Genomic DNA, 13561 nt, shown 5'->3' on the forward strand with positions numbered 1-13561 from the left:
CAATGAATACTGGAATCTTACATCGTACAATCTGACCACTGTGCCACTTGAATATCGGCACACAGCTGAAAACATTGATAACTGGGTGGAAAAAGCAGCTGAAAAGTTTGAGATATCCATGGGCAATGTAAATGTAGTTGGCCATGATAACGCTGCAAATGTTGTCGCTGCTCTGCGCGTATTTTGGAAGAAAAGCATGGCATCTCTTCTCTCACGTGTGCTGGTCATACATTGCAGTTAGTTGTCAACCATGCCCTGAGGGATCCCCAGATCAGCAAGACCCTGAGAGCTGCAAAGTGCCTTGTGGAACATTTAAAAAAAAAGTGAGCTGGCCACTACAAAGCTTAAAGCAAAGCAGCAACAATGGGTACCCCTGAGCATGCACTAATGATGTATCTGTAAGATGGAACAGTACTTTACACATGATCAGCCGCCTGCTTGAACAGAGGTGGCCTGTCACTGCAACTCTTTCCGATCCTGATGTCACACCACGAGGGAAGTGCTTCCTGGATTTAAAACATGATCAGTGGAGCTTGCTTGTGGAAGTAGAACAAGTCCTGAAGCCATTTGAGTGGAGAGTCCTATGTGACTGCTTCCGCTCTACCTCCTCTGGTAAAGGGCCTCCAGAAATCCAACATTGTGACAAAAAAAAAAGAAGAAGAGCAAGCCTAACATCAGAGCATGTCGATATGCTAACCTTCCTCCATTGCAATGCTAAAATATAGCATTGCAATGGAGGAAGTAACACAGGCCCCCAACCTTTTTTCACTCATGACTGTGTTCTTGTTGGGCTGTATTAGTGTATTTATGTTGAGATGGCTCATGGCTGCCTTCAGTGTTGCATTGGCCTTATTTTTGCACAGCCACAGTGTTGAGCAGTGCTTTTGGTGGGGCTTGGTTCCTCCTTGCTTCCTTCCTTGAAAACTGTTACCTCCTCACGTATGTTTTACATTACACACCACAAAAATACTGCAACTACGACTCTACAATAACACTATGTAAGTAATAATGATTACAATTACATAGTGTTATTGTATGTCGACTAGCATTTTTGTGGTGTTAAACAACAACTCTTTAGGTCAAGAGGCATAATGCCATATACATTCTGCCTAACACTTTGCAAAAGATGCATTCTGAACTTGAAGGCAAAATGTGTGGTTGAGTAGTAAGGTTACCACACAGCACAGTGCCTTCTGAATGCATCTTTTGCAAAGTGTTAGGCAGAATTTATATGGCATTTTCATGCCTCATGCCCTAAAGCGTTACGTTTTATTTTTGGGAACTTGTGTTTTTGCACACACAGTGTTGAGCAGCAGTTTAGACTTAGAGCAGCAGTGCTTTTGTTAGATATGGCTCCTTCTTGAAAACGATGTTACCTCCTCAGGTATGTTTTAAATTACAATTAAAGTAACACCACAAAAATACTGCTCAATCAGCACTGACTCTACAATAACACTATGTATTCAATCAATGATTATACAATTACATAGTGTTATTGTATGTTGACCAGCATTTTTGTGGTGTTAAACAACAACTCTTTAGGTCAAGAGGCATAATGCCATATAAATTCTGCCTAACACTTTGCAAAAGATGCATTCTGAAGGCATTATGTGTGGTTGAGTAGTAAGGTTAACACACAATGCCTTCAGAATGCATCTTTTGCAAAGTGTTAGGCAGAATGTATATGACATTTTCATGCCTCATGTCCTAAAACATTACCTTTTTATTTTTGGGCACTTTATTTTTGTATACGATGTCTTTCATGCGTTTTGTACACAGTGTTGAGCAGCAGTGCAGAGCAGCAGTGCTTTTGTAGCATTTTTATATGGCATTTTTTAATGCTTCTGGCTCTGAATTAATGGCAATGCCATTATTCATGCCTGATGCCAAAGTGTTGTTTACATTTTATTTTTGGCACTTTTTATCCTGTAAAAAAAAAAAAAAAAAAAAAAAAAAAACTTTACCACGTTGAAGTACTTTTTGGGGGAAAAAAAGTTGAAATATTATATTTAGAAGTTGTACGTATCTTATTTTGTAAAGTTATCCAAAGGATTATCTAATCACAAAAGAAACACACTAGATTCATTTAAAAAAATAAATAAAAATAATAATTGGATAGTCGTTGACTAATCGAAAAAATAATCGATAGATTAGTCGACAGACAAATTAATCGTTAGTTGCAGCTCTACTCTGGTGTACTCAGCGATCCTGCATATCCAACCGGACTCCACTTGAAGCGGAGCACTACCTTAATACGACACAAAACTCCGACATGGAACAGGACCCCTCTTGGCCAGTCTTCTCTGCACAGGAAAACTCCTGTCCTCTAGGAGCCAGCAAAGTCATCAAAAGCCTCCCTACAAAAGGGTGCGTGTTGTCCCCTCGGGGAACCACTGACTGCACTAATGCTAACTATTTGATATGATATATCCAACTTCTCTCTACAACGGTAGTGCTCTTTCTACCCACTTTACGAGTGGATGTTTACATGCTTCCACTCCTTTGGCAGAACATTCAGTTAATGTCCTTTGTTAGACCAGATACTAGATTATCAGTTTTGTTCCCAATGTTTATAGGCTCCAAACCACAGTTTTATCCTGCACACTATTTTATTACTTGTATTACTTTTTTCTGGCCGATTACTCCTACAGTTACAAACTCTGTACTTTTATGTAAATGCTGAACACTTTTTATTTATTTTTTTAAGTCAGCTGCTACAGTATTTGTAGCTGCTGACTTATTTCCCACCCCCCCCCCCCCATCCTGGAACTCCTCTTTGAGGTGTCACTGGCTCAACAGATCCTGTACACTTTGAACATTTTTCTGCTTCACACCAATGGGCTGCAATGTAATTTTTTTTTTTTTTTTTTTAGATTTACAAACACCACACTGGATGCCATGACCTGTATTTTACCATTGAAGTCAATGGTTAGGAAAGCAGTTAACACAAAAAATTCATGAATGCACGTCACTGTGTTTCAACATGCTGCACACAAACTTCTTGTGTGAACCCAGCCTTAGAAGAGTCTTCAAAGAGAAAACAAAATACCTTTCCACATCTAATCCACTGCGCACGCACACATAAACATGACAAAAAGAACGTGTGTAGGGAACCTCACAATGCCATTACACATTAGCAAAGATACAGCAGTAGATTAAAGCTGTTATTTGAATTGAAAGAAATGTTAAGAGAATTTCTTCTTTATGAGATAACTAATTTAAAAATTTTTTAAAAATAAATCAGGTTGCAAGGTACAAGCTGTAGTTAAGCGTTTGCAGAGCCCAGATTCTGTGTTATATCCAGCTATAAAAAACACACAGCACCAATATATAAAGAAAAAGGTACCTGTTGTTCTGACTGCTTCTATTGACTTCCCTCTGTACTTATCAAACAGATTGAGAGACGAGTACTTGCTTTTCCCATCCTTTCCCTTGGTAAACTGCCCCAAACGATCGGACATTGCGATGAAATGTCATCTAGTAGGAAAATTTTTCTCAGCACCTTTCCCGATCTGCCTGTAGGGTAATGGAGAATTTTTTTTTTTTTAAAAACCCACATTAAAAATTTTCAGACATTAAGCACCAATAAAAATAAATAAATAAAAAAAGTAGATTATACATACACACACACAAATACTTTTGTACATGAAGTACGGTAAACTGATCAGATAGCCATGCAATAAAAAAAAAAAAAAAAAAAGAAGAAGGGGGGGGGGGGGTAGCAGAATGCTGCTGAATGGAAATGGGTCCTTCAGTTTGATGGCCTGCATCACTGACCAAAAGGAAGATTCAGAAGTTGGGCATTAAGACTTATTAGAGAGGGAGAAACTTTATGTACGTGTGGATTTTGAAAGCAACAGATACATCCTAAAAATAAAATAAAACACCGCACACACAAGTGCGATGCACTTATACACAAATTGCAAAGCCTCTTCCAAGACCTTCAGCCGCCAGCTGACCACAAAGTAAAATGCATTGCACCAGACCCTTACATTTGAATTGTGGCCAGGCTTTGGACATTTAAATATGAACCTGTCACTGCAAAGTGCCTTTGTCCAAAATACCAAGCACGCAAAGTATAATAAAAGCAATGGTGGATTTGATTTAAATCATAGTTTTTAAAGAGCAACTGTCCCGCAGCGTCTCCTCTGACGTCTTAACCTCTAGTGAATCTATTAGATTTGAAATGACAGGTGCTCTTTAAAATGTTAGGACTTATTCTTGCTGGTAGTTCACGTGAAATTGTGTGAATGCATCAATGCAGTGCATGTTATCTCAGCTTGCAGAGCTTGAATTGAAGGAGTTTGCAAAAATTGTAAATATTGCAGAATTTACAGTCTCATGCTACAACTAAGCTCCATTTCATGCTGAATAAACTAAATTATTAATTTATCTTAAAATAGAAAAACTAACGCTTTTGGAGTAAAAAAAATAAAAATAAAAATCTATCAAAATTTGATTTAAAAAAATAAAAATAAAAAAAATAAAAAATTGATGTGGAAACTAGCACGATTCCATTGTCGGTTCCTGCATCTCATTTCTCTTACTGCGGGTGTCAATACAAAAAGTTATCGACACCCCTAGTGTGCAGATCAAGCAAGTTCAGCCATACAAGTGATCAGCACAGCAATGCAGTGAGAATCACATGCGATGTCTGTTCGCAATAGTATGAGAACTGAACCCAGGCACAAATAAAAAGAAAATAAATAAAAAAGGGAACGCGCAGATTTAAATCAATGAAATCATTTTTAAATTTATCATCAATTTTTATCCACCCTGAAAAGCGACCTGTGTTGAAACCACAACCACATTGCCTGTTCGGCCGCCACACATTGTGGTTCCTCCCACCAGTTTGTAAGTCCTAAATTCCTGCCACATACTAAACTCTTGCATACAAATCTCCGCTTCAGTTCCCAACAGCATGTTATCAAACATACAAGCATCCCAGGAATGACAAACAGTTGGTCTTCCTAAAACAGCTGCTGCTCCTTGAAAATTTTAGACACAGGATTTCCTCTCTACACAATCAAAATGCTAAATCAATGAGAGTCTGTGGAAGCACACTGTAGTCAGCTCTGTATTTCAAGAGCCCCACTATATTTAAATTGCTGGTCTAATGATTAAAAATAAAACTGACTCACTCAGAGGAAGGGAAAAGAGAAACTCAAAAAATTCTAGTGGTGCATAAAAAACATTTTAGGCCAGCGATTCCAAACCGGAGTACTGCAAGACAAAAAGTAACGTGACACAAAGCTCCCACACACTGGTTTGATTGCTGCCCCCAGTAGTCTGAACTCAAATCAGTGCCATGGGGAGCAGACCCTGCTGGGAGAACACAGTGAATATTGTTAGTGTCTACAGCCGCTACCAATAATCGCACGCTAAAAATCCGACTTGGAGCCGGTTCACACAGGGGTGACTCAGATCCGACTTCAGGTCGCCCCAGGTCGGACATGTAAAAATCAATGTAAGTGAATGAGCGCCGTCTTAATGCACACTACTGAAGTCGCTCCGGCTTCAGAAAAGCTTCCTGTACTACTTCAATCCGACTTGTAGGAGACTGGTGCCCGTTGATTTCAATGGTGGTTGCCAGAAAGTCGGATCTCCGTCTATACGGAGACGACTCTCACGGAATTATCAGCTCTGAAGGGGGAACTCCACGCCAAATTTATGAAAGAAAATTTGGCGTGGGTGCCGCCTCCGAGAGCATACCAGGTCTTTAGGTCTGGTATGGATTCTAAGGGGAACCCCCTATGCTGAAAAAATGCGTGGGGGTCCCCCCCAGATCCATATCCGAGCACGCTACCCGGCCAGCCAGGAAAGGGGGTGGGGTCGAGCGAGCGCCCCCCCCCCCCTCAGCTGTACCAGGCCGCGTGCCCTCAACATGGGGGGTGCCTTGGGGGAAGGGTGGACCGCGCCCCCCACCCCAAAGCACCTTGTCCCCATATTGATGAGGACAAGGGCCTCTTCCCAACAACCCTGGCCGTTGGTTGTTGGGGTCTGCGGGCAGGGGGCTTATCGGAATCCGGGAACCCCCGAATACCGGCCTCCCACCCTATGTGACTGAGTATGGGGTACAATGTACCTCTACCCATTCACCTGTAAAAAAAAAAAAAAAAAAAAAAAAAAAAAAAAAAAAAAAAAACACAACACACAAGGGTTAAAATAGTTTATTGCACAGCTCCGGGGGTCTTCTGTCCGTCTTCGGGGGTCGTGTTGCCGGACTCCTCCGCTATCTTCTGCTAGCTCTTTTGCTAGCGGAGGAGCCCGGCTTTCTTCTTCGCCGCCCTCTTCTTCCGACTTCGGGGGTCTTGTCCCCCTCTTCAGTTCTTCTTGCCGGGCCACCGCGCCTTGTTCTAGCTCTTTTACAGGCAGTGGCCCGGTCTTCTGTTGCCGCTGTCGACGTCTTCTGTTCTTCTCTTCAGATGTTGCCACTGTGAGCAGAGGCAGCGACGAAGCAAGGACGCAGTGACTTATATAGGGACATCACCGGATGATGTCCCCGCCCATTATGATGTCACAGTCCCAGAGGATGCTGGGACTGTGACATCATAATAGGAGGGGACATCATCCGGTGATGTCCCTATATAAGTCGCCGCACGCCACATCCCCGTCATTGTGAGCGGAGACATCGACGAGGTAACATCTGAAGAGAAGAACAGAAGACGGCGACAGCGGCGGCCCGGCAAGAAGGACCGAAGAGGGGGACAAGTTATTCTAGCTCTTTTATACCCGGTCTTCTGTCGCCGCTGGAAGACCCTCGAAGACGGACAGAAGACCCCCCAGAGCTGTGCAATAAACTATTTAAACCCTTGTGTGTTGTGGTTTTTTTTTTTTTTTTTTTTTTTTACAGGTGAATGGGTAGGGGTACATTGTACCCCATACTCATTCACATAGGGTGGGTGGGGGGGGCGGTATCCGGAGGCCCCCGGAATCCGATAAGCCCCCCGCCCACAGATCCCAACAACCAACAGCCAGGATTTTCGGGAAGAGGCCCTTGTCCTCATCAACACCCCCATCAACATCCCCCTTCCCCAAGGCACCCCCCATGTTGAGGGCACGCGGCCTGGTATGGCTCAGGAGGGGGGGGGGCGCTCGCTCGTCCCCACCCACTTTCCTGGCCGGCCGGGGAGCGTGCTCGGATAAGGGTCTGGTATGGATCTGGGGGGACCCCCACGCCGTTTTTTCAGAGTAGGGGGGTTCCCCTTAGAATCCATACCAGACCCAAGGCATGTTCTCGGAGGGGGGACCCACGCCGATTTTTTTTCCGTAAATTTGGCGTGGATTTCCCCCTTCAGAGCTCATTCTCTGATTGGCCACGGCAAAAGTCGCCTGGCCTGAAGGGACTTAGAGTCATGTTGTAAGTCGCCCCAGGTGGTGTCTAAGTCGTGTTCAAGTCGTCTCCAAGTTGCCTCACAAAGTCATCCTGGAAGTCGTGTTGTCCCTGTGTGAACCGGCTCTTAGGTACCAAGAGCCTGCCCATAGACCGATCATATCTCAGACAGTCCCTGCTGAAATCTGATTCATCTATGGTGGACTTAACCCTTCGCTCCATAAGAGCACTTTCTCCACTGCTCCAAGAGTGGCTTTCTAGTATGGAAGAGCACGAGACCACCACGTAACAGTTCTCATGCTTGAGGAATCAATAGGATGTAAAAGCTTACCGACTCTCTGCCCAATTGACAGTGTCTCACTAAGGCCGGCCACACACACACTTCAAATTCTGAACCATTAACCACTACAGCCCCGGACCAATAAACACCTTAAGGACCAGAGGTCTTTTTCCAATTTCGCACTGCGCTGCTTTAACTGGTAATTGCGCGGTCATGCAATATTGCACCCAAACGAAATTTGCGTCCTTTTCTTCCCACAAATAGAGCTTTCTTTTGATGGTATTTGATTGCCTCTGCGATTTTTATTTTTTGCGATATAAATGGAAAAAGAGCGAAAATTTTGAAAAAAAAAAATATATATATTTTCTTCTTTTTGTTATAAGAAAAAAAAAAAAAAAAAAATCGAATAAACTAAAATTTTAGTCATACATTGAGGGCAAAATTTATTCAGCCACATGTCTTTAGTAAAAAAAAAAAAAAAAGTCAATAAGCGTATATTTTTTGGTTTGCGCAAAAGTTATAGCGTCTACAAACTAGAGTACATTTTCTGGAATTTACACAGCTTTTAATTTATGACTGCCTATCTCATTTCTTGAGGTGCTAAAATGGCAGGGCAGTACAAACCCCCCCCCCCCCCCCCCCCCAAATGACCCCATTTTGGAAAGTAGACACCCCAAGGAAATTGCTGATGGGTATGTTGAGCCCATTGAATATTTATTTTTTTTGTCCTAAGGGATTGAATAATGACAAAAAAAAAAAAAAAAAAACATAACACAAAAAGTTGTCACTAAATGATATATTGCTCACACATGCCATGGTTATATGTGGAATTGCACCCCAAAATATATTCCGCTACTTCTCCCGAGTATGGGGATACCACATGTGTGGGACTTTTTGGGAGTCTATTCGCGCACGGCACCCCGAAAACCAATCACCACCTTCAGGATTTCTAAGGGTGCAAATTTTTGGATTTCACTCCTCACTACCTATCACAGTTTCGAAGGCCATAAAATGCCAAAATAGCACAAAACCCCCCAAAATGACCCCATTTTGGAAAGTAGACACCCCAAGCTATTTACTGAGAGGCATGTTGAGTCCATGGAATATTTTATATTTTGCCACAAGTTGCGGGAATATTACAAACTTTTTTTTTTTGCACAAAGTTGTCACTAAATGATATATTGCTCACACATGCTATGGGCATATGTGAAATTACACCCAAAAATACATTCTGCTGCTTCTCCCGAGAACGGGGATACCACATGTGGGGGACTTTTTGGGAGCCTAGCCACGTACGGGACCCCGAAAACCAAGCACCGCCTTCTGGATTTAAATATAAAATGCTACCAAAAAAACTGTTAGCGATCGCAGGGATCAGGCCTGACTGCGATCGCTGCAGTTATGTGTTTAGTGTTTTGTAAGTGACAGTGATCGATCGATACTGCACTTGGGTGGGCTGGGTAGAGGGGCAAAACGCAGGTGCTAGCAGGTATCTGGGCTGATCCCGCTAACTATGCGTTTTTTTGGAACCCTGAACTGCTGGGGACGCTAGTATAGATCTGATCAGATATTAATCTGTTCAGATTCTATACCACTACGGGGAGGTTTATGCTTTGCGTGTGGGTGTTAGCGGTACTGGCACTAACCTAGCACTGCCTGGGGTGACGCAGACCCTGACCCTAAAACCTAATTGATATCACCCGCCGGGTGATCAGGGGGGTTAAACCTTTATTGGGTAATAAATGGTGGGTGCCCTGATGCTATAAAAAGCAAACTAACCAGAGTCACCCGTAACACTTATACGGTGATCAGTGGTTAAAGGGTTAACTAGGGGCACTCAGGGGGGTTCAAATTTTTATTAGGTAGTATATGGGGGGCCCTGGCGCTATAGAAAAACCTGACGGGGAACCTAAATAACTAACTGGCTAACCAGCGTCACCAGTGACACTTATACTGTGATCGCTGGTGAAAGGGTTAACTAGGGGCAATCAGGGGGGGGTAAAACCATTATTGGGTAGTATATGGGGGTACCTAACGCTATAAAAACCTGGCGGTGAACCTAAAAAAATAACTAGCTACCTAGCGGCACTAGTGACACTAATGCAGCGATCAGAAAAACGATCGCTTAGTGACACTGGCAAAAGGGGTGAAAGGGTTAACTAGGGGCAATCAGGGGGTTAAAACCATTATTGGGTAGTATATGGGGGTAGCTAGCGCTATAAAAACCAGGCGGTGAACCTAAAAAAATAACTAGCTACCTAGCGACAGTAGCGACACTAATGCAGCGATCAGAAAAATGATCGCTTAGTGACACTGGCAAAAGGGGGTGAAAGGGTTAACTCTAGGGGCAATCAGGGGGTTAAATCTTTATTGGAGGGGTGATAGGGGGCTACCCTGGACCTAACACTAACTGCCCTGACAGTTTTAACTGTTACAACTGACACTGAATGCAGTGATCAGTAAAGAAATGATCAATGCAATCAGTGACACTGTGACTGGGGGGGGGGGGGGGGAGGGGGGATTTGTGTGCCTATGTGTACCTACATGTCAGTGTAGTGTTGGTGCACACTTACTTTTAGTCTTCTCCTCGTAGTCCGGTCAAAAAGACCGCCCCGAGGAGAATGACATCACTTCCTCCTTCCTGTGTAAACAATACACAGTGGGAGGAAGCTTCTCATTGGCCAGGAGCGATCCAGAGGGGCAATACGGCGGTCCTTAAGTGGTTAATGGGCAGGCTGAAGGTACCAAGTTGACAAAAAGCAATACAGCTGTGCAGCTGATGACATTTTCTGCTGAATAAATTAAAAGTGCTTGCTATATTACCCCTAGATTGGATAGCAGAGGTTCTACTGCATCTTGTTGCATGCATGAGCCATTTGGTTGGAAGACATGCCCCATAGAAAGTGTTCTCCTGAATTACAGGACGAGGCTGCGTTCTCCCTACACACCAAGGGCCACTGGATAAACGTAACCTTTATTTAGTATTTTGGTATATGAACGACTAAGCATTTGTCTAACCTGTAGGAGAGAGGGGCTGGACATGACAAAAAAAATAAAAAATCCACAAATGTATGAAAGGTTGGTGTCCAGAGACTGAGGGGGGGGCCTCTCTGCAGGACTAGGAGACAAACAGCCCCTTATAAAACACTATATTACCTAAACTATTGGGACACCTGTTGGCCCACACTTTTTGCAGCTATAACAGCTTCAACTCTTCTGGGAAGGCTGTCCGAGGTTTAGGAGTGTGTCTATGGGAAGGTTTGACCATTCTTTCAGAAGCGCATTTGTGAGGTCAGGCACTGATGTGGATGAGAAGGCCTGGCTCGCAGTCTCTGCTCTAATTCATCCCAAAGGGGTTCTATTGGGTTGAGGTCAGAACTCTGGAGTGCAGGATCTTGACTGGCCTGCACAGAGCCCTGACCTCAACCCGATAGAACACCTTTGGGATGAATTAGAGAGGAGACTGCGAGACAGGCCTTCTCGTCCAATATCCGTGCCTGTCCTCACAAATGCGCTTCTGGAAGAATGGTCAAACATTCCCATAGTGAAAAGTATAAAATGTAACTAAAGCAGCTGCCACACAAAAAAGTGCTACTCACTAGAAATGGAAAATTATGGATATGTGGTGCTCGCAAATATTATCAAACAGGTGTAACCAAGTGTAAATTAAAGCGGAGGTCCACCCTAAAGTGGACCTTCTGCTCATTGGAATCCTCCCCCCCTCCGGCGCCACAATTGGCACCTTTCAGGGGGGAGGGGGGTGCAGGTACCTGTACAGTACAGGTACCTGCACCCACTTCCGGGATAGCTCTCTGCGGAAAGGGGCGTAGATTACGCCCCTTTCCGAAAGTCCCCCGCTGCCTGCTGGGAAACACACAGATCCCAGAGGCAGCGGGTCCATCCTTATTGCGCAGCGCGACACGCGCATGCGCAGGAGGGAACCGGGAAATGAAGCCGAAAGGCTCCACTTCCTGATTCCCATACCCAAGATGGCGGCGGCAGCACCCGAGAGACGATCGAGAGATCAGCTTCGGGTGCCGACATCGCGGGCGCGCTGGACAGGTAAGTGTCACTATTTTAAAAGTCAGCAGCTGCAGTATTTGTAGCTGCTGGCTTTTAAAAAAAAAAAACGCTTTAAAGCGGGAGTCCACCGGGACTCCACGTTTTTTTTTTTAAAAGCCAGCAGCTACAAATACTGCAGCTGCTGACTTTTAAATAGTGACACTTACCTGTCCAGCACGCCCGCGATGTCGGCACCCGAAGCCGATCGCTCGCTCGGCTGCCGGGTCCCGCCGCCATCTTGGGTATGGGAATCAGGAAATGGAGCCTTTCGGCTTCATTTCCCGGTTCCCTACTGCGCATGCGCGAGCCGCGCGGCGCAATCCGGACGGTCCCCGCTGCCTCTGGGAGCTGTGTGTTTCCCAGCAGGCAGCGGGGCACTTGCTGAAGGGGGCGGGCGCTTGCGGAACGGGGGCGTAACCTACGCTCGTTCCGCAGAGAGCTAGCCCGGAAGTGGGTGCAGTTACCTGGATTATCCAGGTAACTGCACCCCCCTCCCCCCTGAAAGGTGCCGATTGTGGCGCCGGAGGGGGGGGGGGGATTCCGATGAGCGGAGGTCCATTTTAGGGTGGACCTCCGCTTTAAGTAAATAAGTACCATCACATAAGCCTGAAGTATGCAGTCTGGGGGTCATTGCCATTTGGTGAGTGGGGACACATGTGGAGGTGGCGTGTTTGCACCTGAAAAGTCCTGGAGCGTCTGTGGTCCATTGCACTTCAAAAGTGTGTTTTTCCCCATTGTGGATCAGAACATTCAGCACGTTTATTTGGACTTTATTTACATGCGTTTTTGCTTTGTATATTCACATTTGCACTTATTTACACTGTTGATAATATTTGCGAGCGCCACATTGCCATTTCCATAATTAAACATTCCCACAGACACACTACTAAACCTTGTGGACAGCCTTCCCAGAAGAGTTGAAGCGGCAAAGGATGGGCCAACTCAATATTTGAACTCTACAGACTAAAGCCTTGTACGATTGTTGGCCAACCAAGCATCACATTTTTATCAAAAGCCAGGATCTCGTCTTGCATACCAACATTACACAATTGTCATGTCAAACACAAACGTAGTGACATACGAGGAATTTCAGCTCTTGAACGCCACCCTTTGGGCTCCTTCTGCTAATTTTGTGTTTGGCGAGCATTGATTCAGAGCATGTGTTTGTACTTTCAACTTTTGTGGCGGATTTGTGTACTGCCCATACAAAAATCTGATGTCATTACTGATCCGTCCCATGTGAAAGGGGCCTCACATGTTATGCTTTAAAACTGCATGCACTCACGGAATTGTGCCAAACTACAACTCCATAGGCGACACTTTAAAAATCTCTACAGGTTATCAGTTTAGAGTTAGAGGAGGTCCAAGTGCTAGATTTATTGATCCTGCTCAGACGTTTGCGGCAATACCTCACATGTGTGCTGCGAATGCGGTTTACATAAGTGGACGTGACCTACGTACGCATGCATGCAGGGGCGCTTTTAAAAAGTTTTTTTTTTAAATGATGTAAAAAAATAAAATAAAAATAAACGTATTGCTAATCACAAGTAAACATCCCTTGCAATAACCATACAGGGGGAAAAAAAACACAATAATTTGTCTGATAATCTCATTGTGTGTATAACAGATTTAAGAAATTGAAGATTTCATATTTCACTCACTGTGTGTTACAAGCCAAAACTAAATTTTTCCAACCCTCTAAGATTTGATGGATTTGGAGAATTTAGGCCTGGGGTAGGGAACACTGCTGAGTGACACAAGCATAATGGTGGGTGACCAGCACTGCTGCAGCAAACTGAAGACCGCTCGTTGGGCATTCATTCTGCCAGCCATGCAAAAAAAAAAAAAAAAAAAGAAATTCACTCAACCCCACTAAATAAAAAGCC

The 13561-nt window shown here is 44.3% G+C and overlaps 1 protein-coding gene across 1 annotated transcript in view; it reads right to left on the reverse strand.

Annotated features, from left to right (window-relative positions):
- PRRC2B (proline rich coiled-coil 2B) overlaps nt 1-13561 on the reverse strand; it is a gene marked incomplete in the record, with an annotated part of 197601 nt that overhangs the window by 144985 nt on the left and 39055 nt on the right. The window contains 1 exon segment of the mRNA XM_077477969.1: nt 3347-3516. Within this exon segment, the coding sequence (XP_077334095.1) occupies nt 3347-3461 (115 nt within the window).

The sequence above is a fragment of the Lithobates pipiens genome, unplaced genomic scaffold (genome assembly GCF_037356315.1).
Source record: "Lithobates pipiens isolate NorthernLeopardFrog02 unplaced genomic scaffold, aLitPip1_a1.2 Scaffold_1, whole genome shotgun sequence".
NCBI lineage: Eukaryota > Metazoa > Chordata > Amphibia > Anura > Ranidae > Lithobates > Lithobates pipiens.